This window comes from Phocoena phocoena, chromosome 15, assembly GCF_963924675.1.
Source record: "Phocoena phocoena chromosome 15, mPhoPho1.1, whole genome shotgun sequence".
Lineage (NCBI taxonomy): Eukaryota > Metazoa > Chordata > Mammalia > Artiodactyla > Phocoenidae > Phocoena > Phocoena phocoena.
Genome location: NC_089233.1, coordinates 15,100,734 through 15,128,132, shown reverse-complemented (window position 1 = coordinate 15,128,132; position 27,399 = coordinate 15,100,734). Strand labels below are relative to the sequence as shown.

At 37.0% G+C, this 27,399-nt stretch overlaps 1 protein-coding gene across 1 annotated transcript in view; it reads right to left on the bottom strand.

Moving 5' to 3' along the window:
* SEPTIN14 (septin 14) overlaps positions 1 to 22,742 on the bottom strand; it is a 36,533-nt gene extending 13,791 nt beyond the window's left edge. Inside the window, exons 1-6 of the mRNA XM_065892924.1 lie at positions 22,701 to 22,742; positions 21,740 to 21,808; positions 12,702 to 12,822; positions 12,131 to 12,326; positions 7,162 to 7,348; positions 3,312 to 3,473 (exon numbers count right to left, since the gene is read on the bottom strand). Of these exons, the coding sequence (XP_065748996.1) occupies positions 3,312 to 3,473; positions 7,162 to 7,348; positions 12,131 to 12,326; positions 12,702 to 12,822; positions 21,740 to 21,793 (720 nt within the window). The 5' untranslated portion in view covers positions 21,794 to 21,808; positions 22,701 to 22,742. The remainder of the gene's footprint in view (positions 1 to 3,311; positions 3,474 to 7,161; positions 7,349 to 12,130; positions 12,327 to 12,701; positions 12,823 to 21,739; positions 21,809 to 22,700) is intronic.
* Positions 22,743 to 27,399: the final 4,657 nt, after the last annotated feature.

Genomic DNA, 27,399 nt, shown 5'->3' with positions numbered 1-27,399 from the left:
GCTCAATATCTGCGAATCAATCAGTGTGACACACCATATTAACAAATCAAGGGATAAAATCTCATGATCATCTCAATAACTGTAGAAAAAGCATTTGACAAAATTCAACATTCATTCATGATAAAAGTTCTCATTGATGTTGGTGTAGAGGGAACATATCTCAACATAATAGATGCCATTTATGACAAACCCACAGGTAAAATCATACTTAATGTTGAAAACTGAAAGCTCTTCCTCTAAAATCAATAACAAGACAAGGATGCCCACTATCACCACTTCTATTTAACATAATATTGGAAGTCCTAGCCACAGCAGTCAGAGAAAAAAATGTCATGAAGAACCTAGGGGTAAGACAGGAATAAAGACACAGACCTACTAGAGAATGGACTTGAGGATATGGGGAGGGGGAAGGGTAAGCTGTGACAAAGCGAGAGAGTGGCGTGGACATATATACACTACCAAATGTAAAATAGATAGCTAGTGGGAAGCAGCCGCATAGCACAGGGATATCAGCTTGGTGCTTTGTGACCGCCTGGAGGGGTGGGATAGGGAGGGTGGGAGGGAGGGAGATGCAAGAAGGAAGAGATTTGGGAACATATGTATATGTATAACTGATTCACTTTGTTATAAAGCAGAAACTAACACACCATTGTAAAGCAATTATACTCCAATAAAGATGTAAATAAATAAATGGCATCCAAATTGGAAGGGAAGAAGTAAAACTGTCAGTATTTGCAGATGACATGATACTATATACAGAAAACTTTTAAGCCTCTACCAAAAAACTACTGGAACTAATAAATGAATTCAATAAAGTTGCATAAAAAGGTTAATATACAGATTTCTGTTGCTTTTCTATATACTAATAATGAACTATAAAAAAGAGAAAGCAAGAAAACAATCCTGTTTAAAATCACATCAAAATGAATAAAATACCTAGAATTGGCTTAAAAGAGGAGGTAAAAGACCTATACTCTGAAAAATAAGACGTTGGTGAAGGAATATGATGATGACACCAATTTGTGAAAAAAATATACCACAATCATGGGTTGGAAGAATTAATAATGTTAAAATGTCCATACTACCCAAAATAACCTGTAGATTTAATTCAACCCCTATCAAAATACACATGACATTTTCCACAGAACCAGAATAAATAATAATAAAATTGTATGGTACCACAAAAGTCCTTGAATAGCCAAAGCGATCTTGAGAAAAAAGAACAAAACTGGAGGTATCACACTCCCTGACTTCAGGCTATACTATAAAACTACAGTGTCAAAATAGTATGGTACTGGCACAAAGACAGACAGGTAGATGAATGGAACAAAACAAAGAGCCCAGTTATAAAACTACAGAAATATGGCCAATTAATCTATGACAAAGGAGAGAAAAATATACAATGCAGAAAAGACAGTCTCTTCAATAATTGGTGCTGGGATAACTACATGATAACTACACAGCTACATGTAAAGGAATGAAATTAGAACATTTTGTCATAAGATATACAAAAATAAACAGAAAATTGATTAAAGACCTAAATGTAAGACCAGAAACCATAGAACTCCTAAAAGAGAACATAGAACACTCTTTGACATAAGTGGTCGCAATATTTTTTTGGATCTTTCCCCTCAGGCAGAGGATACAAAAGCAAAAAAAATAAACAAATGGGATCTAATTTAATTTAAAACCTTTTGCACATCAGAGGAAACCATCAACAAAATGAAAAGACAACCTACTGAATTAAAAAAAATTTGCAAATGATATATCTAATAAGGGGTTAATACCTAAAATATATAAACAGCTCAAACAATTCAACATCAAAAAAAAGCAAACAACCCAATTTTTAAAAAGGGCAGAAGACCTCAATAGACATTTTTTCAAAGAAGACATGCAGATGGCCAACAGGCACATAAAAAGATGCTCAACATTACTAATCATCAGGGAAATGCAAATCAAAACCACAATGAGATACCACCTCACATCCATTAATATAAACTATTACTTTAAAAAAAAACCCAGAAAGTAACAAGTGTTGGTATGAATGTGGATAAATTGGACACTTTTGGTGGGAATGTAAAATAGTGCAGCCACTATGGAAAACAGTATGGCAGTTCCTCAAGAAATTAAACGTAGAATTACCATACAATCCAGCAATTCCACTTGGCATTACCCAAGGGAATTGAAAGCAGGGACTCAAATAAATATTTGTACAGGTATAAAAGGGCAAATATTATATATTTCCATCTACTAGAAGTACCTTGAGTAGCCAAATTCATAGGGCTGAGGGAAAGAGTAATGGGGAATTATTGTTTATTACAGAGCTTCAGTTTTTGAAGATGAAAAGAGTTCTATGGATATAGATGGTGGCAATGATAGTGGCACAACACTGTAAAAGTATAATGCCACTCAGCTGTAAGCTTTAAAAGGTTTAAGGTGGTAAATTTCAGGTTATGTGTATTTTACCACAATTTTAAAACCTCTTAGAAGAAAACTTATAAGTAAATCTTTATTACCTTGGATTTGACAAAACATTCTTAGATATGACATCAAAAGCACAAGTAACAATAAAAATAAATAAACTGGACTTCATCAATATTAAAAAGTTTGTGTTTCAAAGCACACCAAAAATAAAATGGAAAGACCAACAGATTGGGAGAAATATTTGCAAATCATGTATCTCATAAGCAACTTGTATCCAGAATATATAAAGAACTCTTACAACTCAATAATAAAAAGACAAAAGCTCAATTAAAAATAGACAAAGGGTCTGAGTAAATTTTTCTCTTGGGAAGACATATTAATAGCCGATAAAATCATGAAAAGACCAAATATTATATAATTCCATTCATATGACATGTCCAGAACAGAGAAATCTGAAGAGAAAGAAGTTGATTAGTGGTTTCCTAGGGTTGGTGGAGAGGAGGGCTGATAGGTAGTAGGTGAGAAAGCTGAAGAGTATGGGATTTATTTTTGAGAAATAAAAATGTCCTAAATTTCGTTGTGGTGATGGTTGCACACACTGTGAATAAACTAAAACTCACTAAATTGTATATTCTAACAGGTGAGTCACATGGTATGTGAACTATATCTCAATAAAACGCTTTTTAAAAGAATTGATTATCAGCAAACATTTTTCAAAATCAAGAAAGTGAAACATTTTCCCACACTGGCTTTTGGGAAAAAAATATCTTATTTATAGTATCTTTGTCAGATACAAGTGACACTATATTACTAATATTGTTACTTATAAATTATACTTTCATTCCCACCTGTCAAATAGAACTGATATTCAGTAGTTAGAAGCTTACATTCATTGAGGTGTTCACGTCCGTGGTAGCTTCATCATCTTTTGGGAACTGGTATATCTGGATGCCATTACTAATCAATTCACTCATTATCTTACACTTAAATTTCTGTAAATCATTTTTAGAAATTGTATCTGCTTTGGCAATCAGTGGTATAATGTTCACCTATTAAGAAAGAAGCAAACAAAATCTCACCATTGAGGATTTGTTATTAATTTGTTATATTTACAGTCAAAACCTCAATTTCTGACAATAAATTTTCATAACTAGATTATCACTGGCTATCATGACTTCCTCACAGAATTACTTTCCAAAATCATCAGTACTTTTGAAGATTAATCTTTAATCAGAATTCAGGTTTAGAAACCTCAATTTTCTTTCTCAAACTTTCTTACACATCTGGAGTTAGTAAAATGTAAGTAGCAAAATGAAGTATGATCAATTTGATTTCATTATCAATTTGATTTCTTATTAAACCTGAGTATTAAAAAGTCAGAAGAGACCTTTCATCAAAATTATAGAACAGATCAACTTTGTCCTTCTACCTGTCATTCATTTGCATCATCTTCTCCATAAATCCACCTTAATCACTGTCCCATTTTCTTTTTTTTTTTTTTTTTTTTTTTTTTTTTGCGGTACACGGGCCTCTCACTGTTGTGGCCTCTCCCGTCGCGGAGTACAGGCTCCGGACGGGCAGGCTCAGCGGCCATGGCTCACGGGCCCAGCCGCTCCGCGGCATGTGGGACCTTCCCGGACCGGGGCACGAACCCGTGTCCCCCGCATCGGCAGGCGGACTCTCAACCACTGCGCCACCAGGGAAGCCCTGTCCCATTTTCTAGGTAGAATCTTGTTCTACCTAGATGACCTTGCAGGTAGATCTGCTTGTGTTTTCCAAAGACCACCTAAAAATAGTAGACTTTTTTTTACTATACTTTAAAAGCTGAGTGTGTATATATGTGTGTATAGCACCGTGCTAACAAAAAAGTCCATTTGTAATTTGTAAAAAGAAATGATTTCACATTGCATATTTGAAGTTGAAATTTTATACATAAAATTTTCTTCCTAGCTCTACAATATGATCATTCCTTCTCAATGAATTTACATCTTAATAATTAAACTTTGTAGAAAATAACAATATAAAATTCCAAAATATGTTTTGTTACTGTTAAAATAAATCGTTACTGTTAAATCATAGCTACACAACGTTAAGTTCTGTGATCTAGTAGAAATGCATAAAAGTCAGTTTTAGGTCTATTGCTTTTGTTTTAGGTTCCTCAAAGTACATTTTTTAAAAATCCTTATGAAAATCTAGGGCTTTAATATTATAACGTAGATGTTCAAAATTTTGTCTAATTTTTTTTTGCAGTACGCGGGCCTCTCACTGTTGTGGCCTCTCCCGCTGCGGAGCACAGGCTCCAGACGCGCAGGCTCAGCGGCCATGGCTCACGGGCCCAGCCGCTCCGTGGCATGTGGGATCTTCCCGGACTGGGGCAGGAACCCGTGTCCCCTGCATCGGCAGGCGGACTCCCAACCACTGCGCCACCAGGGAAGCCCCAAAATTTTGTCTAATTTAAAAATCTTGAATAATACCTTGCATAGTAAAAAGCAGACAACTGCTATGGTAGATTCAAGACTAACATAAATGTCTTGGGTTGTATTAGTGAGAAAGCTGGGAAAAGATATCCTCCAGTGATAGTAAATCATTACCACGTGAGAAATGAAAACGCTTCATGTCAATAATTCCTCAGGTGTTCATATTTAAGGAACAAAAGTCACTTATTGCAAGGAGAGCTAGAAACCTGTAAGAGAAGACAACAGACAGACACAAGCTTGCCCAACCCTTTATGCAATGATATTTGCAAAAATTAGTAACTTCTTGTATCTGGAAATGGCTTGATGATTACAGCTGCCCATAAAATTAAAAATAAAACTGTGTGTCCTTGAGTATTGAATATAGTACTAATCGAGAAATTGAAACAGCTCTTAATTTTAACTAGAACTCTAACTTCTTTCAACTACTTGGTGACTTAGATTAAGTACAACGTTTCTTTCCAGTTTGAACAATACATAGCAAAGGTCAGGCCTTCTTTGATAAAGGGAACGCAATTTTAGAACTCTTCCTCCCTTCAACTGAATAAAGTTGAAGACAGCATGTTTTACCAGGGCTGAGTGCAGAAAAGAATCTTGTGACATAACAAGTTCTTTCATATGTATATTTGCTCTCTGTTGGAAAAAAAAATTATATATATTCTGAATTTTCTCTGACAGAACCAGTAGCCAGGATCATGAAATCTTCATGTGTCACACCATCAGTGGTACCGGGTAAACGTTAATGCCATTATTTTATAGTACTATAGAGTAAATTCTATTTCAAAACTACAGGTAAATGACCATGATCTGAATTATGATTTAATCACAAACCCCTAAATTAAAAAAAAAATGTTTTTATGTTTTTAAAATTTTTATTTTAGATTGGAGCATAGTTGATTAACAATGTTGTGTTCATTTCTGGTGTACAGAAAAGTGATTCAGTTATACACATACATGTATCTATTCTTTTCCAAATTCTTTTCCCATTTAGGTAATTACAGAATATTGAGCAGAGTTCCCTGTGCTATACAGTGGGTCCTTGTTGGTTGTCTATTTTAAATATAGCAGTGTGTACATGTCAATCCCAGACTCCCAGTCTATCCCACACCCCCACCCTTCCCCTCTGGCAACCATAAATTCTGTTCTCTAAGTCTGTTTGTTTCTATTTTGTAAGTTCATTTGTATCAATTTTTTTTAAGAGTCTGCATAGAAGTGATATATGATATTTGCCTTTCTCTGTCTGACTTACTTCACTTAGCATGATAAATTTTAAATTTTATTAAATTTTTTAAAACCTGTGTCTCATTTTCCTAACTGATACACATTCTAATTAAATTTCTCTGGAAAGGAAGAAAGGTTGAAATGTATCAAATGCTATTATTATGGGCTGAATATGTCTCCCCCTTCTCCCTCACACATATCTTAAAGCCCTAAACCCCAGTATCTCACAAAGTATTTGGAGATAGAACCTTTAAAGAGGTGATTAAGTCAAAATAAGGCCATGAAGATAGGCCCTAATCCAATCCCACTGGTGTCCTCATATAAAGGGGAAACTTGGACACACAGAGACATCAGCTGTGTGTACAAAGGCAAGATCATGTGAGGATGCAGTGAGAAAGTGGCAATCTGCCACCTAAAAAGAGGTTTCAGAAAAAATGAAACTTGGCGACACCTTGGTCTTGAACTTATAGCCTCCAGAATTGTGAGAAAATTAATTTCTGTTGTTTAAACCACTAAGTCTGTGGTATTTTGCAATGGTATCCCTAGGAAACAAACATAAATGCTTTAAAGATTAACAAAAAAGGACTTCCCTCGTGGCGCAGTGGTTAAGAATCCGCCTGCCAATGCAGGGGACACGGGTTTGAGCTCTGGTCTGGGAAGATCCCATATGCTGTGGAGCAACTAAGCCCGCGTGCCACAACTACGGAACCTGCGCTCTAGAGCCCATGAGACACAACTACTGAGCCTGCGTGCTGCAACTACTGAAGCCCATGTGCCTAGAGCCTGTGCTCTGCAACAAGAGAAGCCACCACAACGAGGAGCCTGCGCACCACAATGAAGAAAGCCCGTGCACAGCAACGAAGACGCAACACAGCTAAAAATAAATTAATTAATTTTTTAAAAAAAAGATTACAACAAAAAAAGATATATATATATACATATTACAAAATAACAAGTTCTCTGTGTGCAAATGCCTTCAAGATTTGTATTATTTCACAATAAGTATCAAATCTTGATAGGTTGATAGATTTACCGAACGCACCTTACTGTCAATGTTCTTCATGGTTAATAGATCAAGGGATTTCAGAGAATGTCCTGTAGGTGAAATGAAGTAAAGGCACACGTGGATACGGGAATCATGGTAGTCAACAAAGGAACGCTTAATTTTCAATTCTTCTTGAAGATAGGACTCAAACTGAGCATCTAGGTAGTCAACTATCGGCTGGTAGCTGAAAAAATGATTATTTAAACATTTAGCATAACAGATTAATATCATCTGATGTCTGCATTTTTACCATTTAATATCTAGTTAATATGTGTACTCACTAGTTTTCCACAGTGATAAAATGTGCATAATATGTCCTTACAAAGATAACAGCTACAAGCTGTTACAAAGCAACAAAAAGTCCTCTTGTTTATAGAAAAGGAAACATGATCTATCAGTTCAATGAAGTTCAAATCAGAAAACAAATTTTTTATATGTATACATATGTATAAGTGCAAAGAACCAAGAATGCTCAAGACATACTGAAAAAAAAATGAAGGAGATATATTCTTCATATATCACGTCTTACTATGTATGAAGTAAAATAATTAATACAGGATGGTATCAGCACAAGGATAAAGAGACTAAAGCACAAGAGAATTTTTGGATGTGACAGGACTGTTCTATGTCACAACTAAGATGGTGGGTATAAACTCTATGCATTTTTTAAAACCTACAGAAATATACACCACAAAAATTGAGTCTTACTGTATGTAAATTTTAAGAGTGCCACCAGTATCATGACAGTGAATACGTCTCTCCTTTTGCCCCCCTTTTTAGCAGCTAATAATTGGATCCACCCACAAACAAAAGTACCTCTGTGGGAGATGGGACACAGCATCACATGCCAGGGAACCAGGAGGAATCTTGCCCAACTGTATGGCAATAGGGAGACAGATGTCCATACAGGCTGTGGAACCAGCAGGAGCCAGTGAACCTGCCACACCCTCTTGCATACAGTCGTGGAAAAATTGAAGTGTGCTGACTTGGACACATACCCACAGATGGGAGAGACCTGTAGAAGTTCAGCAATCCATATGGCAGATTCCAGCACTTCGTGGAGAATAAAAAAGAATTTGGATGCGCTGGAGAGGGTAAGAGGAATTTCGCCAGTGTCAATGCTCCCCCAAAACAACACAGCATAGGGCTGAAATAGTCATCAGTAACCTCTCCCACAAGAGAATGGGAGGCTGTGAGTGACTGCCCAGCACCCAGTGCCTGGCTGTGCAGGATATTGTTGGAGAAAACCATTTCTCTCCAGCAGCACCTAGAATACTGAAGCCAGAACTCCATGACTAGGGACAAAAGGACACCAGGAAAGAGGTAGATAAGAATATCAAAGGGCATTAAAGGGACATGCTGACCAAGCTCAGGACTTCAGCAGGAAACTCAGCCATTAGCCTCTGGGAGAACCTCACTTGATGATCTCCCCCATGCATACTCCCAGTGCCCCGTGTAAACCCACACCTCCCCACACTCTGCAGCAGGCTGTGTGCACACTCCTGCATGTGATGGCAAGAGTGAGATCTGGTAAATGGAGTGTGCTCAGAAAAATCAGACCAGAATCTGTGAGCAAGAGAAACCACTTTCTGGAAATTTTGAGCTATAGCACCACTTTCTGAAAGGAAAAAAAGAGGTTCCTAGAAGCCAGCCAGGAGAGTTGTAAGAATCAGAGAAGGCATAAAGGCTTAAGAATTTTGCCACAAGAGGGAGCAAGAACTGTGGAGCTGGGCTGTCCATACAAGGTCAGAGAAAGCTCCCAGATACAACAGGACGAATAAACAGTACATCCACCTAAATGCAACTAGTAAAGGATTTGAGGAGCTGTCTGCTACTTCAAATGCAAAAGCAGCAATGCAAAACTCCAAGGAATGTGAAGAATCAAGAAAACATGTCACCCGCAAAAGATAATAATAATCCTCTAATAACTGAATCACAGGCACAGAATTTTGCAATCTATCTGAAAAAGATTTCAAAATAATTGTTTTAATGAAACTCAATGAGATACAAGAAAACACATAAAGACAATTCAACAAAATCAGAAAAACAATGTATGAGCAAAATTAGAAACTTAAGAAAGGGATAGAAATCTTAAAAAAAAAAAAATCCAAACAGAAATTCTAGGACTGAAAAATTCAATGAATGAAATAGAAAATGCAATAGAGAGCATCTACAGCAGAAGAGACCAAATGGAAAATAGAATCAGTGTGCTAGAGAATAGGAACTTTGAAATAACTCAAGCAGAGGAAAATAAAGACGCAAAGAATGAAAATGAATGAAGAAAGCCTATATGATCTAAGGGACTTCAAAAATATATAAATATTAGAATAGTTGGAGTTCCATACTGAGAGGAAAGGAAGAAAAGGGCAGAAAGTTTATTTAAAGAAAGAATAGGGACATCCCTGGTGGCGCAGTGGTTAAGAACCTGCCTTCCAATGCAGGGGACACGGGTTTGAGCCTTGGTTCAGGAAGATCCCACATGCCACAGAGCAACTAAGTCCGTGTGCCACAACTACTGAGCCTGCACCCTAGAGCCTGTGAGCCACAACTACTGAGCCCGCGAGCCACAACTACTGAAGCCCACGCACCTAGAGCCCATGCTGCACTACAAGAGAAGCCACAACGATGAGAAGAAGCTCGAGAACTGCAATGAAGAGCAGCCCCCGCTCACCGCAACTAGAGAAAGCCCGCACACAGCAACGAAGACCCAAAGACAGCCATAAACAAACAAACAAAAAAACAAACAAATAAATAAATAGAAAGAATAGCTGAGTGGTGACCTAAACGGGAAGGAAATCTAAAAAAGAGGGGATATATGTATATGTATGACTGATTCATTTTGCTCTACAGCAAGAAACTAACACAACATTATAAAGCAACTATACTCCAGGAAAAATTAACTTAAAAAAAAGAAAGAATAGCTGAGAACTTCACAAATTTTGGGAGACACTTAGCCATCTAAGTTTACAAACCTAATAGATCACCATATATCTCAATGCATAAAGACCTTCTCAAGACACCTTATAATGAGGCTATCAAAAATCAAAGACAGGGGCTTCCCTGGTGGCGCAGTGGTTGAGAGTCTGCCTGCTGATGCACGGGACACGGGTTCGTGCCCTGGTCTGGGAAGATCCCACATGCCGCGGAGCGGCTGGGCTCGTGAGCCATGGCCGCTGAGCCTGCGCGTCCGGAGCCTGTGCTGAGCAACGGGAGAGGCCACAACAGTGAGAGGCCCGCGTACCGCAAAAAAAAAAAAAAAAAATCAAAGACAAATAGAGAATCCTAACAGCAGCAAGAGAAAAAAGAAGTGTAACCTATAAAGAAACCCCTATTAGGCTATCAGCAGATTTCTCAGCAAAGACCTACAGGCCAGGAGAGAGAAAAATAACAAAATATAAAAATTGCCAGCCAAGAATACTCTGTTTGGCAAAGTTATTCTTCAGAAATGAAGGAGAAATAAGACTTTCCCAAACAACAAAAAAGCTGAGAAAGTTCAGCAGTACTAGATCTGCCTTGCAAGAAAATCTTTAAGAAATTCTTCAGACAGAAGCAAAAAGACACTAATTAGAACATGAAGACGTACAAAAATATATAACACACTGGTAAAGGCAAATATACAGATTTAGAAAAATCTGATCTGTGATAAGATAGCATGTTAACAACTTAACTAGAGTATAATGGTTAAGGACAAAAGTATTAAAAATAACTATAGTACTGTAATTTGTTAAAGAATATACAATATAAAAAGGTAAATTTGTGACCTCAAAATATAAAATGGGGAGCAAAAGGGTGAATTTTCTTATGCGATCAAAGTAAACCACCTATCAGTTTTATCTGTAAGATGTTTTATGTAAGTTTCATGACAACCACAAAGCAAAAACCTAGAGTAGATTCACAAAAGATAAAGAAAGGGAAATCAGAACATACCAGCACAAAAAATCACCAATTTACAAAGACAGAAAGAAACAGAGAAAAAAACTAAATAATGGAACTATGAAACAACCAGAACACAATTAATAAGATGGCAGTAGTAAGTCCTTACATCTCAATAATTATTCTAAATATAAATGAGTTGAACTCAGTAATCAAAAGGCACAGTTGGCTAGATGGATTAAAAAAATAAAACCCGGGGCTTCCCTGGTGGTGCAGTGGTTGAGAGTCCTCCTGCCGATGCAGGGGACACGGGTTCGTGCCCCGGTCTGGGAAGATCCCACATGTCGTGGAGCGGCTGGGCCCATGATCCATGGCCGCTGAGCCTGCGCGACCGGAGCCTGTGCTCCGCAATGGAAGAGGCCACAACAGTGAGAGGCCTGCATACCGCAAAAAAAAAAACAAACAAAATAAATAAATAAATAAAACCCAACCATCTGCTGCTGACAAGAGACTCATTCAGCATTAAGGACACACATAGGCCCAAAGTAAAGAAATAGAAAAAGATATACCATGAAAGTGGAAATGAAAATAAAGCAGGGGTGGCTGTAAAAAAGATCCAACTGCATGCCATCTATTACAATAGAGCCATTTTATTATTTTTTAATTGAAATATAGTTGATTTACAATGTTGTGTTAACTTCTACTGTACAGCAAAGTGACTCAGTTATATATATATATGTACATGTATATATACATATATATATATTCTAGAAGACTATTACTTTTTTTTTTTTTTTTTTTTTTTTTTTTGCGGTACGCGGGCCTCTAGCTGTTGTGGCCTCTCCCATTGCGGAGCACAGGCTCCAGTCGCGTAGGCTCAGCGGCCGTGGCTCACGGGCCCAGCTGCTCCGCGGCATGTGGGATCTTCCCGGACTGGGTCACGAACCCGTGTCCCCTGCATCGGCAGGCAGACTCTCAACCACCGCGCCACCAGGGAAGCCCGTAGAAGACTCTTACTTTTTAATACATGGAGAAAGAAAGTAAGTTCCTTGAAATAAGAATAATTTTTAAATTAAAATAAAAAACCACTCACCTGCCTTCCTTGTTTATTTGATCACCATACCCCACTGTTTTCACAACAGTTAAGTTCAATTGAATATTGCTTTCCTGAAGTTCACATGTCTGAATTTTAAGTCCAACATTTGGGTAAAAATGTGAGGATTTTTTGTCTTTCAAATTAGCATTGAACAGTGTGTTGATCAATGTTGATTTTCCAATCCCAGTTTCCCCTGTATAAACATAGATACATCATAGGGGCATAAGATGTCTGAGAAGAAGTAACACTCTGACCCTCTAGGATGGTTTAAAGGGTCCCAAACACTTTAAAGACTGGAATATCCTTGAAAGTATACATGCTACTCTTGACTCCCTCCATCATTACATAATATAGAAAGATAATATACACAAAGCTATATCAGATTTTGAAAAGCACTGAAACACTTAAAGAAAAAAATGTCTAAGTAACATGACTAAAGATACAAACCAATACAAACATGAAGACATAGTCTTAAATTAACAGCACCAGTATTATGCTGCTTAAGATAAGTTGAAATGAGCATTTAGGAAAATTAGGAAATAATTCATGTGAGGGGTTTGGCACTTACCCACACAGAGAATATTAAAAAAGAACCCTTGTTGAACAGATTTGTTCACCAGTTGTTGAGGCAAACAATCAAAACCAAAATGACCAAGCGTAGTTAAGCAACGGATATTATCTTCTTTTTGCTTAGAGAAAAAAACAAATACAAATATATTAATTAGAATAGAAAATGTCATTTGAAAATATGACTATAATAATATGTCAAAGAAATGGAACTGATTATCATTTGATCATCATACCTCAGATAAGACGCAAATGAAGTAAATTTGTGAGAAGAGAAATCTTTATCCAGACACACAGATTTTTGTCATTGTTTTTATAAATAGTGACTCTATCTCTGATCACACTCAGACTATGTTTCTAAACTTAAAAATAGGAAATTACAGAAGTACCACAAGAAAGCCTAGTATGTTACTATACAATAATAAATTATTTTTATAGAAAAAAAGGAAACAACATTCTTTCACTCCGTTTCAGTGTGGTAATATATTCAGGAAACCCAATATATGTTAATATATGTAAGGAAATCAAAGTTAATTTGAATTTTTTAAGAAGCAACTAAAAACTTTGACTTCAAATTTCTTATATGCCCTCTGAGAACTTGTGTTATATCAAATTGTTAAAGGAATCCATTGCTAATAATACCAACCTAGAAAACTAGAAATCCAACAATATTATAAATAAATTTACCAACTGATTATTTTTTTAAAGGTGGAAAAATAATTCAAAGAATGCTTAACAATCTACACTAATCTCACCCCTAGAAATCTCTCCCAAACAACTAGAAAATTTCACAAATGCTTTATGCATAAAAGTGTTCACTGTAGCTATCTAACATCCAAATATATGACTCCCTGAAATAGAATATCCAAGTAAATGATAATATATTTTTTCACGCATACACTGGGGCATTCTTAAGTCATTTTAAAAGATATTTATGAAGAATGCTTTAATAAATTGAAAAATACATGAAAATATTAAGTTAAAAAAGTAAGGTGTGAAATTGTGTGTACACTCCTAGCTTTTGGTGATAGAGTAACTTATACCATTTTACCTTTCCTTACATCAACAATTAGAAACAACTGTTTGGGGAGTTCCCTGGTGGCCTAGTGGTTAGGATTCTGGGCTTTCATGGCCGTGGCCCGGGTTCAATCCCTGGTTGGGGAACTAAGATCCCTCAAGCCGCATGGTGTGGCCAAAAAAAAAAAAAAAGGACTGTTTGAAGGCACTGGGAGGGAAAAAGGAGGCAGAAACAAGAATAAATCACGCTGGAAATAAGGTTAGCATAAGAGGTGAAACTAGGTTTATCCATATATTCCCTTGAAGTGACTCCCCAGTAAATGAGAAACTTGGGAAGCAGAGCTCAAGCAGAATGACAATCTTGAGCTGGGAAGTCTAAGGTCAGAAGTTGGGCTGCCAAAATACTGGGATATTGAGAAAGAAATGCTGGAAGAGCAGGCCACAGAGTGGGGAGATCCAAATCTGCAAACTTTAGAACACTTGGCTGAGTCTAACTCTGCACGTGCAGGCCTGGCTACAAAGAGCTCAGTGGCAATGGAGAGAAGAGTTGGCATTCCAAAAGTGCTAAGCTGGTATTTCAGCAGTGGTCCTGGGAAGACCCGAGGAGACAGAGTTTGGAGTTTACATTTCTTCCAAGTTAGACAAGATTGGTCAACACTTTAGATAAACACTTCGGACTTTTTATTTAAATTTGTAAAAAGACTCGCTATAGGATTTAGGATTATGTTCTGAGTCGAAGGGTTACTCCCAAGTCAAAGGGTGTAACTAAGATAAACCCATCTTTACAAAGAGTATCATGGCTCAACAGTGTCCAAATGACTTGCCAGTGATCTAACTGCCTGCTAAAACAAAATTCAATACTCTTTAGAGAAATGTAATGATAGAATTCAGACTTTCTACAATACCATCCACAATGCTCAATGCATAATCAAAATTGCTAGATTTGAAGAAGCAGAAAAAAATCTGTCTCATAGCCAAGGAAAAACACAATCAATAGAAATACCCACACAATGAAGATATTGGAATTGGCAGACAAATACTATAACTATTATGAACATGTATAAGAATCTACAGAAAAAATGGGTTTAATGGATGAAGTGATAGGTAATTTTAGATACATGAAAGATGATGATATAGGAGTCAAAGCATACCACCAAAAAAAGTCATCAAATCACAAAGGAAGACAGCAAGATAACAAGAACAAAGCAATTACACAACAATCAGAAATAATTAACAAAATGGCAGTATAAGTCCTTACCTATTGATAATTGTTTTAAAGGTAAGTGAATTAATTCTCCAATAAAAGGTCATAGAAGATTGAATGGATTTTAAAAAATCAAATGATATGCTGCCTACATGAGAATAACTTTAAGAACACAACAGACTGAGAGTAAAGGGATGGAGAAAGGTATTTCAAGCAAATGGTTACCAAAATAAAGCAAAGGCAGCTATACCTATTTCAGACAAGATAGACTAAGTTATAATTATAAAGAGGACAACCTATCAAGAAGATGTATTTATTATAAATATGCACTCAGTACCTAAATATGTAAAGCAAATACGAGCAGAACTAAAAGGAGAAAGAAATAGCAATGCAATAGTAGCTGGGGACTTGAATACCCCACTCTCAACAATGGATACATCATCCAGATGGAGAACCAATAAGGAAACAGCAGACTTGAACAATGCAATAGACTGAATGGACCTACTAGGTATATACAGAAAGTTCCATCTAACAGCTGCCTACTACACATTTTTCTCAGGTGCACACAAAATATTTTCTAAGGTAGATCATATATTAAGCCACAAGACAAGTCTTGATTAATTCAAAATGATAGAAATAATATCAAGTATCATAATGATATGCAAGACATTTACACTGAAAACTACAAAAGAATGATAAGAGCGATTAAGATTGAACTAAATAAATGGAAATATATATCATGTTTACACATTGAAAAGACCATTAATATTAAGATGTTCTTTCACCCCATATATATTCAAATGCAATTTTAAAAGCACAGGAGAATCTGTTTAAATGGCACCTACTGGCCAAATGTTGCATATTTGAGCATCAAAATTAACTATGAGATTGCTGTTCTTCATATTACAATTTCATGTTCCTTTCTACATGCCTACCCCTTCCTGAATCACCCTGCTATGGGACTTTTAATTGAGTTCAGTAGTAAGAGTAAAATAGGTTTACTATATCATGTTTTTAGCATAACTATTTTGAATAGTGTGGTCAAAAATATGAAATTATTTTTAAAAAATTTTTAACAAAGAAAACATAGAGTTGGTAGTCCTAAATAAGAATATGCTTCACAGATTTTTTTAAAAACACTCTTTGCATAGAAATTAAATTATGCTATTTCTTTTTCCATAAGCATTATAATATTATAGACACAATGATATAAGGAAACATTTGTATTAATAGTTTCACTGTGATTAGTATTAGAATTCATTTAATCCTCTTATGTTAAAATAAGGGATTAAGATCCAAACAGTTTACATGATTTACCCAAAGACAGAGTTCAATACACTTTGAGCTCTTTGAGATAGAATTTTATTCATTTTATATCATTAACTCCCAGCTCACAGTAGGCTTTCAATAGCTTTTGGTTGAATTAGTGCATGCTAAATGAAGAGTGAATGGTAGGGATAGGAGCCTACCCGGGTCCTATCTGGTCTCAACCAAGAATCCAGGAATCAACCAAGAATTAATTAGTAAAAATTCCATGGGGATTTTATATTTAAAGAGAGTGTATTTAGCAATACTAAACTGAAAATACAATCAAATAAGAAATAATAAAAATTTTCAATTTGTAACTACTTGTGCTCTTAGAAGACAGCGTTTATATATGGTGGTAGATTTTGACTTCTCTACTCAAAAGAGAACATTCTGACCCATATAATCTGAAGATTATATGTAACAATAAAAGATTTGGACACTCTACTGTCCTCTCTGTCCTAGACTCCCTTGTGGCAGGCTTCTCTCATTTTATAAACTGTAGCTTAGGGAGGTACCAGATCAAAGTGCTTTGTGTGTCCATAGAACAAAATATAGCCCATTTTCTTATCAGGAACAGACCAGAAACCTTGGCCTCATGAACACTGAGTTTTCACCCACAGAGCAAATATCGATAGAACAAGCAGGGGTTTCCATAGAATCATCACTATTACTTAACAAATGTCTTCTGACGGGCCAAAAGTTCTTTCTTATAATATTTACTTTTATAAAATTCCAAAATAATCTATGTAGAGAACTTAAATATTTCAGATTCTACTAATTTGGAATTTGTGATCTTTCAAGTCTCGTTCTTGAATTCAACTTTGCATCATCCACAAACAAAGCACAAATAAAGCAAATTAAGAATAAACAAGATAGAGATATAAAAATATATGAACCTACTATTAAAAGGATTATTTCACATGCATTCACATGAAACTGAAATGCAAATCATACATTATTTTAATCCCTCATGATATCAAGGACACACAGACTACATCTAGCAAATGGGATACTGTACATAAAGTTATAGTCTGTAAATTTATAAAAGGACTCTACAAGCTCTGACAAGCCCTGATGTTTACCCTGTATTCACTGAACTTTTTTTCCCAGTAGTATGGGGAAAGGTAGCTGAATAAGAAAAGTCACTAGTCGTTGTGAGACTTTGGGACAGTCACTGGTGCCTGTTTTCTCTTCTGTAAAATGAGAACATTTGATCAGGAGAGCTTAAAATTCTTTCACACTCTGATGTTCTATAAGTCAAAGAGTCTTATTTATGAAGAGCCTACAATTTCAATAGAATAAAAGCCATGAAGAAAAAGTTAAAATATCTATTAATATCATACTAAGTACCAAAATTGCAGAAAAGTCAAAAAATAATATAGGAATTTGGAAGAAGGATAGATGACTGTGGCATAGAGTAGTTAAAAATAATTTTAGAAGATGGCAGATTGGCTCTTGAAGACAGGATAAGATTTGTATGAAGGAGGGAGGTATTATGAACAAGAGGCAAAAAAAGGACCCCAACAATAGAGAGTTTTAAATATGAGGTTAAGGAATATGGATTTTATCTAAATGGTAATGGGCAGTGGCTAGAGCCAGAGAGCCAGAGAATAGTAGAAGGAAGAAGCATTTCAAAAAGATGAATAAGGCACTAGCATGACAGTGGCCTGGAGAGGAAACTAGAGCCAGAAGATGAGTTGTGAAGCCCCTTTCCTTATAAAAATGAGTGTTCTGTTGGTGGGAATGTAAACTGATACAGCCACTATGGAGAACAGTATGGAGGTTCCTTAAAAAAACTAAAAATAGAATGACATATGACCCAGCAATCCCACTACTGGGCATATACCCAGAGAAAACCATAATTCAAAAAGACACATGCATAATTCAAAAAGACACATGCCTATCGACAGATGAATGGATAAAGAAGATGTGGTACATATATACAATGGAATATTACTCAGCCATAAAAAGGAATGAAATTGGGTCATTTGTAGAGACGTGGTTGGATCTAGAGACTGTCATACAGAGTGAAGTAAGTCAGAAAGAGAAAAACAAATATCGTATATTAACGCATATATGTGGAACCTAGAAAAATGGTACAGATGAACTGGTTTGCAGGGCAGAAATTGAGACACAGATATAGAGAATAAACGTATGGATACTAAGGGGGGAAAGTGGTGGGGTGGGGGTGGGGGTGTGATGAATTGGGAGATTGGGATTGACATGTATACACTAAGATGTTTAAAATAGACAACTAATAAGAACCTGCTGTATAAAAAATTAATAAAACAAAAATTTTAAAAAAAACGAAAAATAGAACTACCATATGACCCAGCAATCCCACTACTGGGCATATACCCTGAGAAAACCATAATTCAAAAAGAGTCATGTACCGCAATGTTCATTGCAGCTCTATTTACAATAGCCAGGACATGGAAGCAACCTAAGTGTCCATCAACAGATGAATGGATAAAGAAGATGTGACACATATATACAATGGAATATTACTCAGCCATAAAAAGAAATGAAATTGAGTTATTGGCAGTGAGGAGGATGGACCTAGAGTATGTCATACAGAGTGAAGTAAGTCAGAAAGAGAAAAATAAATACCGTATGCTAATACCTATATATGGAATCTAAAAAAAAAAAAAGGTCCTGATGAACCTAGGGACAGGACAGGAATAAAGACGCAGACGTAGAGAATGGACTTGAGGACACGGGGAGGGGGAAGGGTCAACTGGAATGAAGTGAGAGAGTGGCATGGACATATATACACTACCAAATGTAAAATAGATAGCTAGTGGGAAAGCAGCTGCACAGCACAGGGAGATCAGCTTGGTGCTTTGTGACCACCGAGAGGGGTGGGATAGGGAGGGTGAGAGGGAGGTGCAAGCAGGAGGAGATATGGGGATATATGTATATGTATAACTGATTCACTTTATTATACAGCAGAAACTAACACAACATTGTAAAGCAATTATACTCCAATAAAGATGTAAAAAAAAAAAAAAGAACAGAGCTATTAAAAAGAATTAGGTTGATCAGTATGGGCTGATATGAAAAGTTGTTCAAAGATTAGATTAGTTATTCCCTGTAAAGAGCTAGGTTGAGAGGCCTGTTATCTCTTTCTTATTGTTTGAAATTTTCTTTTAATAATGTTATTTTTAATTTCAAAAAGGAGAATAAATTAAGTTGCCAGTTGTAAAGGTTCAAAAAAAGTTTGGAAGACTACTTGCTAAATGGTTTGTAGCAAGCATTTATATATCAGATTAAAGTTCGACTAATTGGCCTTTGGGATCCACCTATTCTAAAATTTTATGATTTTAATGTCATGTAAACAGAGGAGCATTCACCGTGATTTAATGCATCAGAGGGCCCAAAGGTAATATGGGATGGGCATAAGTCAGTGGTTTAGTCACTGAGATAGGACTCTGACAGTAGTTTTGTCACCAGCAAAGCCCACTGGGGTCCCTGGGAAAAATATGATGGAATCTAGGTGATCGGATAAGGTCTAACCTCTTCTTTTGTGCTTAGTCTAATCTCACTTGCCTTAAGGGGGCCACGCGCAGAGCCCCTACACCTAACGTGTGGGATTAGAGTTCCCAGCTCAGAACCACTGCACTCAGGACTTCCCTGGTGGCACAGTGGTTAAGAATCCACTTGCCAATTCAGGGGACATGGGTTCAAGCTCTGGTCTGGGAAGATCCCACATGCCACGGAGCAACTAAGGCCATGTGCCATAACTACTGAGCCTGCGCTCTAGAGCCCACAAGCCACAACTACCGGGCCGACGTGCCAAGAGTAGCCCCCGCTCACTGCAACTTAGAGAAAGCCTGTGCGCAGCAATCAAGACCCAACGCAGCCAAAAATAAATAAATTAATTAACAACAACAAAAAGAACCGCTGCACTCGACACCCCAACTTGGCGCTCCATATGGAGAAGCGCTGTGCATGACACCTCGATTCAAGATGATGACGGTGAACCGTGTGCAGAGATGCTGCTGCACCCGGCACTGCGGTCGCCCTCCAAGAACGCCGCCCCACTCCGCTGACAAAAACCCTATAAAGCAAGCCCGTAAACAGCTTGTTCAGGAGAGCGAGGACTCTAGAGCGAGAGCTCACACCTCTCCATTCTTTGATCAAAGAATAAACCTTTCCTTTGCTTCTGAACCAAACTGGCTCTCATTCTATTGGCTCCAATAACACCAGGCAGGAGGACTCTTGTTGGACCCTGACTCAAAAGGGTCGGTAACAATAAGATAAGTTGTAAACTTTTCTTTCGCGCTAAGTCTAGTTTCACTTGCCTACAGGGGGCCGTGTGCAGAGGCCTGCACCTAACACCTCGGATTAAAGTTCCCAGCACAGAGCCAATGGGCCAAACACCCCAACTTGGCATACCGTGTGGAGAAGCCCTGCGAGCAACACTTCAACTCAAGATAGAGGTGGGGTGCCGTGAGCACCCACGAGAACTCCGCCCCTCCCTCCGCAGACTGGAACCCTACGAAGCAGCCTGCTCACAGCCTGTCCGCAGAGTGTGTACTTTAGAGCTTGAGCTCACACCTCTCCATTCTTTAATCAAAGACTAAACTTTCCTTTGCTTTTGAGCCACACTCAGTCTCACTCCACTGGCACGAGTGACCCCAGGCAGGAGGACCCTTGTGGGGACCCGACTTGAAAGGGTCAGTAATAGTTTCAGAAAAGCAACGAAGATGAAAGTTGGATCAAATGTGATTTTTAAAGTGTGGCTGATAGAAAAATAAAGGTGGAATAAACCATTCACTTCAGAAAAGTAACTGAGAAAGAGAAGAGAAAAAATATGATCGTTTGATGGTTCAAACGAAGATACAGAAAACCATGCATGATTGGAGGAAAACACTGAAAAGAGAGCCATTAGTTATTAAGTCATAAACAAACACTACTTAACATAGCTCAATATTCATGTATCTGTTCATGTATCTATTTTGGTCAAAAATAGTTCTAAAACTCAGTTTTCACCCATTCAGATATGCTACTCTCTCTTTTAGGGTAAAATTTTATGTGAATTACTATGTTTTCCGTAGTACAGAGACGCGTCTTAAAATGGAACTTGGTTCAATCTCCCACTCAGTAAAGTAATAAAAAAGCAGCCACCCAGCCACTTCCTAAAATAACTTCATTTAAAAGTTTTTTATTATCAGTATCTAAAGGTCCACAAACATATACATCAAAGTAGCATTATTCTCCTCACCTACTGGGAGGTTCTGGAATTTTCATTTGTTATTCTTTGGTGTTAAATAGGAATAGTCTTTTGTACTACTAAAAATGTCTGCAGATGCAAAAAACATGCATCAGTTATTTAAACGATCATTGATATTTAACTCCAATCAGTATAAAAGTTAATTCATGTCCAAACATAACAAACATAAGCCTTTACCATCTAGGTCTATATCAGTTTACTGAGTCAATATTTTGAAGCTACACAATTTTGTTAAGGACAAAAAGGAGAATTCTCTTTGAAAGATATACTCAACTATATCTTCATCATCGGGTATTTGTGTGGACATACGCATTGGTTTTTCTGCCATGTCAGACTGAAGGAGCTGAAAATAAAGAAACAAAAACCTTTAAAAGATTACTTTAAAAGGCTACTTTCCTACAATATAATTTAGATCAATAAGGGAGCCTAGTATAGACATTATCCCTGGTTTTGGCTTTCAGTCCACACTGTTAACCTGTTTTCAATTGTGGCTGCTTTGCTAGACAGGCTTCTATATAATAAATAATACTCAACTTATAATGTACAGTAATACATTTAATCATAAACATATGAAAAGCATCTAAAGAAAGGTAAACTCCCTTTTGAAATCAAAAGGACAAAGAGTATTGTTCTTCTTTAAAGAACTCTCTGGGCTTGAGAAACGGAAAAGGGGAATTTTGCTTTTCTTTTTCACTTTTTCTTTAGTGAAGTATACTTAATTTACAATAGTATATTAGTTTTAGGTGTACAACTAATAGTATATTGCTTTCAGTGATTCAATATTTTTATAAATTATACTCCATTTAAAGTTATTACAAAATAATGTCTATATTTCCCTGTGCTGTACAATATATCTCTGCTGCTTATTTATTTTATAGGTAGTTGTTTGTGGCTCTTAATCCTGTACTCCTATATCACCCCCCTTCCTTCTTAAAAAGTGCTAAAAGAACCAGGAAGACACTTATAATTAGTTAACTTTCCAGAGTAGCTTATCAGGGGAGGCTGAGGTGTTAGAGTGTACTTATTGAAGGAGAATTGCGAAAGCAGAGCTTCTAAAACTCTAAACGACTCCCTTAGATGAGGAACTAAATTAATGATAGTTGTCATTTATGAAGCATTGTGCTGAGTGCTGATGTGCTCTATCTCCTTTAGTTCTCATAATAGATATGAAATACATATATTTTCATTGCCATACGCTAAAAGAGAAAATTCAGAATCAAAATTAAGTAACTTACTTGCTCGAGATTTCAGCTATGCGGCAGACACAGGTCTGAACTGACTCCAACACTGGTGTTCTTTCTACTGTCCCAAGTTCTGGACCAAATATTCACTGTGTTTGCAACAGTTTGGAACAAGGGAGGAGAGGTACAAGAGAGCAAGCTGTGCTGATTTCTAAGCAACACTGCCTGAGAAGGACATGCTATCCTACTTTTGAGTATAACACAAAGATACTGAGACTATGAGGCATGTTTTAAAGGGAAGTCTTATATATAAGCATAGCAAAGAGAAAAGCAAACAGAATTAAAGAATGGCTCTGTACCATGGTCTTTTCACTTGATATATCCTGAGGATTATTCCACTTTAGTATATAGATTTACCTCACTTTTTCCCTAATGGTAAATAGTGTTTTCTACTACAGGTAGTGTTTTGTTCTATGGTATGGTTTACTCTAGTCTAGTATATATGAAGGTTCTATATTATTTAGTAGAACAATAATGGTGGGTATCGCAGTGATTTCCGAGCTTTAATTGCAATCCAACAGTGAACACTGAAACCACTGAAAAAGGGTTATTTCTTAACTTCTTATACTTATCCTACCTCAGAATTTGAAGTAAATTACTATAAATTTAAGAGTCTTGTGTTTCAGTTATACAGATGAAAAAATTCTAGAGATCTAATGTACAGCATGGTGTCTATAATTAACAATACTGTATTTTATACTTGAAATTTGCTAAGAGTAGATCTTAAGCATTCTCCTCCCCCCAACACACACACACACACACACACACATGCACACGCACACACACGCACACAGTGGTAACTATGTGAGGTGATGGATATGTTAGCTTGATTGTGGTAATCATTTCACAATGTATATGTCTATCAAAACATCACATTATACACCTTAAATATATACAACTTCTATTTGTCAATTATATCTCAGTAACTTGAAAAAAAGAGGAATTTATAAAAAGTAAGAGTATCTCTGTGTAACTGCTGACTTTTTGGCAAGTCTGCAGAAGACGGTTTGAAAACTAAAGATTCAAGTTATTTTTTAAAACCTAATTAATGGTGCCTTAAACAAATAGGGGTTTACTTCTTTCACATAAATCTAGAGTAGAAGTTTACAAAGTATGGTCCCTGGGCCCCTGGGGATCCCTGACTCTCTTTCAGGGGGCCCGTATGGTCAACTTCTTTTTCTAATAATACTAAGGTAATTTGCTTTTTCCACTCTGTTGACATTTGCACTGATGGGTCAAAAGCAATGGTGACTAAAACTGCTGCTACTTTAATCAAGGTAGTGAGTACCATAAAGCATTTATACCGTATACAAGTGCGAAAACAAGTTATGTGATTGTGAGAAATAGTAACTCCTTATTTTATGGAACACCAATTTCAACTGCAAAAACAACTGACAAATACTAGTTTTTTAGACTTGGTTATTTCTAAGACAGTTTCTTGAAAATGAATGAAGTGTGCTTTATAGAATGAAGGAAAATAACTGAAAATATATGTTGTAAATGATAAAATTTGAACTTTAAAGTCTTTGGAGAACTTGTATCCACTATCTTGACAACTTCCTAATACTTACAAACTTTCCCAAAAAGATTAGTGATGATATTAACAAACACAAATTTTTATATTGCATAATGAAATATATCAGCATTAAATAAACTAGGGTTTTCCAACCTCAGCACTATTGACATTTGGAGCTATATAATCCTTTGTTATGCATTGTTAAAATGTTTAGCAGTATCTCTGGCTTCTACCCAGTAGATGTCAGTAGCAACCCCAGCGTGTGACAACCATTGTCACATATTGCCAAATATTTCTAGACATTGCCAAATATTTCCTAGAGGGTAAAATCATACCCATTTAGGACCCACTGAGTTAGGTAACTCAGTAAACAGATATTTTCCAAATGGCCAGTGTGTGACATTACAAAGTCATACATGAGTTCAAGATCCATTTGGAGAGTGAGACAGACTAACAGATTGTGGTGTAAAAACCAAAAGTATATGAATATGGTTTCAGATTCTACATTGCAACTAATCTCATCAAGTTTTGGTGGGGTATCAAAGAAGAATATTCACAATTACAAGAGAAGACTTATTAAAGGATTCTTTTTTCCAACTATGTATCTATATGAAGCCAGATTTTCTTCAGAAACATCAACCAAAACAACATATTTCAAAAGATTAAATGTAGAAACAGATATAAGGATCCAACTGTCTTTTTTCTCTTTTTATGGTATTAAAAAATACATAACATAAAACTTACCATTTGAAGTTCAGTGGCGTTCAGTATATTCACTTTGTTGTGCAGCCATCATCTCCAGAAGTCTTTTCATCTTCTCAAATTGACATTTTGTACTCATTAAACAGTAACTAGACATCTCCATTCCACCTTCAGCCCCTGGCAACAATTGTAATGTCTGTCAATGTCCAAATTTAACTACTCTAGGTACCTCATATAAGTGGAATCATACAGTATTTGACCTTTGTTTTTTAACTTTTTATTTTATATTGGAGTATAGCTGGTTAACAATGTTGTAATAGTTTCAGGTGCACAGCAAAGGGACTCAACCATACATATGCATGTATCCATTCTCCCCCCAACCCCCCTCCCATCCAGGCTGCCACATAACATTGAGCAGTGTTCCCTGTGCTGTACAGTAGGTCCTCGTTAGTTATCCATCTTAAATATAGCAGTGTGTACATGTTGATCCCAAACTCCCTGACTATCCCTTCCCCCTATCCTTCCCCCCTGGTAACCATAAGTTCGTTCTCTAAGTCTGTGAGTCTGTTTCTGTTTTGTAAATATGTTCATTTGTGTCATTTCTTTTTAGATTCTACATATAAGGGATATCATACGATATTTCTCTTTCTCTGACTGATTTACTTCACTCAGTATGACAATCTCTAGGTCCATCCATGTTGCTGTAAATGGCATTATTTCATTCTTTTTAATGGCTGAGTAGCATTTGACCTTTTGTGACTGAATTATTACACTTCGCATAATGTCTTCAACATTCATTCATGTAGCATGTTTCAGAATTTCCTTCCTTTTCAAGGCTGAACGATACTCTATAGTATGTATACACATATCATATTTTGCTTATTCATTCATCAGTCAACAAACACTGGGTTTCTTCCACTTTTTGGCTATTGTGAATAATGCTGTAACACACATGGGGATGCAAATATCTCTTTGAGATCCTGTTTTCAAGTCTTTTGGTGTTATCTACCCAGAAATGGAATTGCTGGATCATATTGTAATTCTATGTTTAATCTTTTGAAAAATTGCCAAACTCTTTTCCACAGCAGCTGTACCATTTTACATTCCCACCAGTAACGCACAAGAGTTCCAATTACTCCACATCATTGCCAACACTTGTACTTAACTGTTTTTTCGTAGTAGCCATCCTAGTGGGTGTGACTTGGTATCTCATTGTGGTTCTGACTTGTATTTCCCTAATGATAAGTGATGCTGAACATCTTTTCATGTGCTTTTTGGTCATTTGCATGCCTTGTTTGAAGAATTGCCTATTCAAGTCCTTTGCTCATTTTAAAATCTGGTTACCTGTTTATTTGTTGTTGACTTAGAGTAGTTTTTTATACATTCTGGATATTAATCCCTTATCAGATATATGATTTGCAAATATTTTCTCCCATTTTGTGGATTGTCTTTTCAGTCTATTACTACTGTTCTTTGATGTACAAAAGTGTTAAATATTGAAGTCCAATTTATCCATTTTTTTCTTTTGTTGCCTGTGCTTTTGAGGTCATATACAAGAAATAATTGCCAAGAACAACATCATGAAGCTTCTTTCCTATGTTTTCTTCTAAGAGTTTTATAATTTTACTTCTCACGTTTAGGTTTTTTGATCCATTTCGAGTTACTTTTTTTTTTTTTTGCGGTACGCGGGCCTCTCACTGTTGTGGCCTCTCCCGCTGCGGAGCACAGGCTCCGGACGTGCAGGCTCAGCGGCCATGGCTCACGGGCCCAGCCGCTCCGCAGCATGTGGGATCTTTCCGGACCGGGGCACGAACCCGTGTCCCCTGCATCGGCAGGCGGACTCTCAACCACTGCGCCACCAGGGAAGCCCCTGAATTACTTTTTGTATGTGGTGTAAGGCTAGGGTCCAATTTTATTCTTTTGCATGTGCATATCCAGTTGTTCCAACACTATTTGTTGAAAAGGCTCTCCTTTTCCCCATTGAATGCTAGCACTGACAGATGAACATTTGCAACCTATTTTGGTGAATCCCAATTAAGCAAAATGTTACCCCCTTAAAAGAATTCCATTAGTCTCATCAGTGGACCTGTATTATATATATTCAATCATTATTATTGTATTTTTAGTTTCGTCAATATAAAATTTGGGAGGGGGCCGGTATTTCAGGACTGAGGAGAGCGACGGCTTGTGTGGTCACCTAGGGGACCGAGCAGCGACTCACGCGGGAGCTTCTGATTGGCAGGGGCTATGAGGGGTCCTCGGCCCTCTCGGAAGGCGCAGTTCTCCGAGTGCCAGGAGCGGGAGGTCCGGGACCCCGGGGTCAGCGCGGCCCTGGTGAGAAGCAGGCCCGGGGAAGCGGGTGGGAGTTCCGAGCCCTGCATATGGGAAGCGGTCGGCCCTGGGCGCCGCCGGCGCATGCGTATCGCAGAGCCGAAGCCAGCGCGGCGCGACCGCCATTGCTTGGAGGCTTTCGTC